The following is a 5,394-nucleotide window of genomic DNA, read 5'->3' as shown; positions in this document are numbered from 1 at the left end:
TGCTGCTTCTTTTTGTTACACTGGGAGTAGCTTGTAACTCATATATGGCGACCTTGCTGTAGCTTTGTATCTCTTGTTGGTGAGCAAACCATGTGTTGTGGCTATATGATACCTTCAACTTTGATTTCTTGATGCCTCAAACTACATCATCTTTTGCCACCGGGAGTTTCTGAATCATCTGAGCCGGACAGAAACGGTGGTATCCGATAGGATATATTCAAGTACCATCCTCTAATCATTGGTTAGGAGTCACATCAAAACCAGCGTAGAGCCTTGGAGTCGATGTGGCACATGCGTGCCAACGTGGCACCTCGAACTCCTATGAGACGACGGATCGTGCCGTGTCACTCGGGGCCGTATGAGATGGCGTCACACAACATGGAACTGTTCGAGAACACACAAAACAATGTCATACAGCACAGAACTATGCAGGTCGATCTGTGTCGTGCAAAGTATATGGATCGATCGTATGAAGCCTCAACGGTCATTAACGGATCGCATACGATCAGCCCTCGGCTACTAGTATAAAGGTCGATCCTCCTGCTAGCATTAGAGAATCAAACCTTTGATACTTAAAACATTCTTAACTTCTCATACTAGTCTAAAGGTCGATCCTCCTGCTAGCATTAGAGAATCAGACCTTTGATACTTAAAACATTCTTAACTTCTCATACTAACTTAATCTTCGGAGAGGTCGAGTCAGGAATCCCTCTTCCAACTTTGATGTGTGTGCAAAAGCCCAATGTGGAGGAGCCGACTCCTTACTCTACCTCGGGTCAACCCAACAAATGGTGCATCGACCTAACCTAGCACCAACCCCCTCGCCTCAAGAAATCATGTGAACGATCTTGTGTTCTCGGGATCGGACCGAACGGTGCTGACTACCCATCCATGACATGAAGTTGCACAACAGTCTAATGTGATGAGTGATTGGAAGTCTACGTGGCAAATTCTAGTGTATCAGCTGTTGCGATGATTTTATTTCCCACTTCCTTTTAATTTCATGGACGGTCGGGTGAACTTTAGAACAGCAGTTGGCATCCCTTTGTTGTGCTACCGAGGACAACGGTGTGTCTTCCATAGCCTGCCTTCTCTCCTCGGAGACATCGCTCAGCATCGACGCTGATTCTTGTAGCTGACGTCCAACTGCTGGCTGGACCTGGTCCACCATGTTTGCCATGGACCAGGCCACTGGAATCCTGCCACGTCAGCTCCGGACCAGTCTGAGAAACCTAGTGATTTGTTTGTTACTTTGAAGAGCGAGAGCGAGAGATAGAGAGAGATGACTCTTTGCAACCAAGATGAGGAAAGAAGAGGAGCCATAAGGGCGGGCTAATCACACAAGGTGCTCTGAACCACCTCAGGACCGGCCGCATGCAACAAGCAGGTCAAAAGAGCAGATCGTACGATCTCCACCGGGAGCTGGTCCTACCTAACGTCCAAATCAAAATCGGACCATCACGGGCTCTCTCTGTCTCTGACCACTTCGGCCGAATTCCCCATCGACCCTATTACACACACCGACTGATCTCAGATTCGTATCCGTCTCAACTGTTATTGGGTTAGTCCGTCGTTGTGCCTCGGGGGCGAGCGATTCTTTCTTCCTCACCAACGTTGTGCCACCCACCGATCCACCTGTCCTGTAGTTGGGAGACCGCAACCGGTCCCACGCGGGACCACAGATTTACATCAATCTCACAAGTGCTATCCACGGCATGAAATTTATCTCGGTACAAATAACTGGCACGGACTTCGGCGTCAAAGCATATCCGGCGGTTCACATTGTCTTAACGATGGAAACGGACGGCTGCGATCCGAACGATCCTCTGATGGGAAATCTTAATCCGTCCGCCTCTCCAACCTTTGGCTTCACGAGGGAAAAGAGCGGGTGGTACCACTGCACGTGTTTCCTTGTCTCCCTGCGAAGGAAGGCTGTCATATGCGTAGCGAAGCATCAGCAGCGGCCTGTGGCGAGTCCTCCTGCGAGGACTCCAACGAGCTGCGATCCTTCGCCTTTGCTGATGGAGAGGGACTTTCTGGGACTAAACGTCGACGCCGCGGTGGCTCTGCAGGTGAAGGAGCGCAGCAGGGGATTCCAGGATTCATCAGGTCCTCCTTTCCTTCTCGTCTCCCTCCCTTCAATTCTCGGCAGTCGTTTGTGTCTTTTCCGTGTTCTAATCTTGCAACATCAACCTTCTCTGGATCATCAGATTCAATATCGATCTTTACTGTAAATCCAGCAGTTCAGTGGCCTTACGCAAACGAAACTGCTGCTCTGCTTCAAGTTCAGTCACCAAATGCTGCAGATGAATGTAAGCTGAAAAGGACGACGTTCGACCACTTCTCCTTCCCTGGTCTTCACATCAACCCAAAATGCTTTCCTGTGGTATCCTCTCAGGTTTGCTTAATCGAGAGAGAGAGAGAGAGAGAGAGAGAGAGAGAGAGGATTAATTCGTGACTGACAAGCATCACAGCAAGTAATGATCGGTTTAGACTAATTAGATGCCGTGTTCTGACTTGTAGACACTCTCTAATCTCGGAAGACAAGGACTGAAGCAGCACCTCACCAGTTCTTCTGCTACCATAGCTTCGGATTGTCCTCTGGTCTCGCATTACTCCACTCCACTTACCGGAAATGGAGGAGCCACTGCAGCAGAAGACCATTCTGTGAGATCCACATTTTTAGGAGACCGCTCGTCATGGTAATAACGTCGTAGTTCCCAAAGTTGGTGTGTTCCTAAGTAGAACTTGAAAGCTTTTGGCCATGCAGGAACACATCGAAGTCCTTTTCATCGCCCTCACAGCTAACCATCTTCTACGGAGGGTCAGTGATAGTGTACGACAATGTCTCATCGGATATGGTATCATGTTCTTCTTAATGATTTTATAGAAATCAGCAAAGCTTTCCACATCAATATGCCATATTATCTCTTTCAGGCTCGTGAAATCATGTTGCTGGCCAGCAGCAGGAATCATGCAGCTGCAGCCTCAACTCCTGTGTCTTTGAGTCCTGCGACCACAACCTCGCCTAGAGGTATACTGCAATTCAATTCAGTAGTTGCTTTTGCCAGTTGATGCAATTAATTTGACTGAAGACAAGTTATTTACTGCGGCTGCAGCAATACCTCTGTCTCGCAAGGCATCTCTGGCACGGTTCGTGGAGAAGCGCAAGCAAAGGTGAGGAGTCCTTCCATTTCTTCACCTTCACTCACGCTCGTGATGGCCTGCAGAACTCTCCATTTGTGTGGACTCCGTGCTTGCAGAATGATCAACTACAAGCCTTATCCCTTCTGCGACAAGAGAAAAGATGCCAACTCGAGTGCAGCAGTCACACGTGCAAGCCATGAAAACAGTGACTCAGATAGTGGACCGTCTTCCCACAGATGCCAATAACTAGAGCATGAACGATTCAGCTTTTCTCTTCTTCCCTCCGATCCAATCATTGCGATGTATCTTCTTAAACTGTGAGCTGCACTGTGGACAATGGCATCTAACAAAAAAAATGAAAGAGCATGCTATCTCTTCCTTTAGCACAAGAAAATGCTTGACAAAGATTGGGCAACCATCATGTTTCGACAGGTCCTCTATCATGGAAGCGACAGTGGAAAGGTTCCGTTGTGCTTTCTAAATAGGAAAGAAAAGAAGAAGAACACTGTACTGTGTGTGCATCATCGCCTTCCTTTTCTTCCACTACTTTGGTCTCCGATCGAATGCGTTGGCCAACAGCGACGGTAGTTCTCAGCCTCCACGAGGGACCACGCGATAGACAACACATTTGATTGCTGCCGTTTCTCATCTTCTATGCTTTGGGTGGAAAGAGGTGGGGAATCCACCGACTGTCTACCTTCTTTCATGCCGAATGAGACATACAGAGAGCTAAATTGTGGCCTATTTACTTTGCTCTGCATCCATCTGTGGTCCTCCATAGTGGTTCAACAGGCCTCTCCACTATTAAATAGTCTCCGATCTTCCCACATGATGCGGGGGGCATCTGTTTAAGCCGTGGCCTCGGGACCATTGCGGCTCGGTTCGGTGGTCCGGATGTCAGGGATCTCGGGCTCCGTCCCTCGGGGTCTCCCGAAGGCCGAGCACGGTGGTTCGGGTCGGGAGGTCGGGTCGGCAAGTCGGGTCGGCGGTTTGGGTCGGGAGGCAGCTCCGCCGCAGCGCCGGGAAGAGGCGACACCGTCTCACACCTGCACACAGGTCGGGCCGGGAGCTCGGCCCGACCCCTCCGACGATCAAGTTAGCGACGTGGAGAGGGTTTTGGAGGAAGAGATGCCTCCATACAAAGGTTGTGTGTGAGTTCGTCCTCCCTTGTTCGTTTAGAACTCTGGGGTATTTATAGATGAGTTTGATGTTACCTGATGTGGCTACTTGCAGGAGGCAGGCTGATAGCGTCTGACATGGGGTTGGCGTGGCGTGAAGAACTAAGCCTGAGTTAGGTGTTAATGCCGACTTCCTTGGGCAGTGTGTTGTCCAGGCATGGCTGACGTCATGGCATGTTACATCACCATTTTTACCCTTATCATATTCCCCCCCCCCCCCCCCCCCGAAAGGAGCTATGCGTCGGCTGTTGTATAAGAGGAGTCTGATGCATGGCTTCTGTCTTCAGACGGGCTGGCCGCGCGGACGCGGTCTCGAGGAACATGGAGCCGAGGAGCTGAGGAGCCGAGGAGCACGACACGGGTGGGCTGGTCGCGCAGGTGTGTCTCGGGAGGTATGGACCGAGGAGCGCGACGCAGGCGGGCTGGCCGCGCAGGTGTGTCTCGGGAACATGGGGCCAAGGAGCACGACGCGGGCGGGCAGGCCACGCAGGTGTGGTCTCGGGCATTACGCGGCCGAGGATCACGACGCAGGCGGACAGACCGCGCAGGCGTGGTCGCGTTGGTCATGCGGCCGAGTAGCACGACGTAGGCGGACAGACCGCGCAGGCGTGGTCGCGATGGTCATGCCACCGAGTAGCACGACGCAGGCGGACAGACCGCGCAGGTGTGGGCTCGGGCATCATGCGGCCGAGGAGGTGGCCTCGGGCATTATGCGGCCGAGGAGGTGGCCTCGGGCATTATGCGGCCGAGGAGCGCGATGCAGGCGAGCTGGCCGCGCGGGCGTGTCTCGGGAGCATGCGGCCAAGGAGCACGACGCAGGCGGCTGGCCGCGCAGGTGTGGTCTCGGGCATTATGCGGCCAAGGATCACGACGCAGGCGGGCAGACCGCGCAGGCGTGGTCACGTTGGACATGCGGCCGAGTAGCACGACGCAAGCGGACAGACCGCGCAGGTGTGGGCTCGGGCATCATGCGGCCGAGGAGGTGGCCTCGGGCATTATGGGCCGAGGAGGTGGCCTCGGGCATTACGCGACCGAGGGGGAGGCCTCGGGCATTATGCGGCCGAGGAGG

General features: G+C 52.7%; 1 protein-coding gene across 2 annotated transcripts; it reads left to right on the top strand.

Moving 5' to 3' along the window:
- The first annotated feature begins 1,921 nt into the window (after positions 1-1,921).
- LOC103969796 (protein TIFY 11c-like) lies at positions 1,922-3,536 on the top strand. 2 transcript variants are annotated; one of them, XM_065170361.1, is made up of 7 exons: positions 1,922-2,109; positions 2,244-2,398; positions 2,524-2,702; positions 2,771-2,861; positions 2,938-3,034; positions 3,120-3,177; positions 3,264-3,536. In XM_065170361.1, the coding sequence occupies exons 1-7, from the start codon at positions 2,022-2,024 to the stop codon at positions 3,391-3,393; spliced, it is 798 nt and encodes a 265-aa protein (XP_065026433.1). In that variant the 5' UTR covers positions 1,922-2,021; the 3' UTR covers positions 3,394-3,536. The 2 variants fall into 2 exon arrangements, with proteins under 2 accessions (XP_065026433.1, XP_065026432.1); XM_065170360.1 differs by having other exon boundaries at positions 1,923-2,109; positions 2,211-2,398; positions 3,264-3,535.
- The last annotated feature ends 1,858 nt before the right edge of the window (positions 3,537-5,394 follow it).

The sequence above is a fragment of the Musa acuminata genome, chromosome BXJ3-10, assembly GCF_036884655.1.
Source record: "Musa acuminata AAA Group cultivar baxijiao chromosome BXJ3-10, Cavendish_Baxijiao_AAA, whole genome shotgun sequence".
Lineage (NCBI taxonomy): Eukaryota > Viridiplantae > Streptophyta > Magnoliopsida > Zingiberales > Musaceae > Musa > Musa acuminata.
This window is presented reverse-complemented; position numbering and strand designations above follow the sequence as displayed.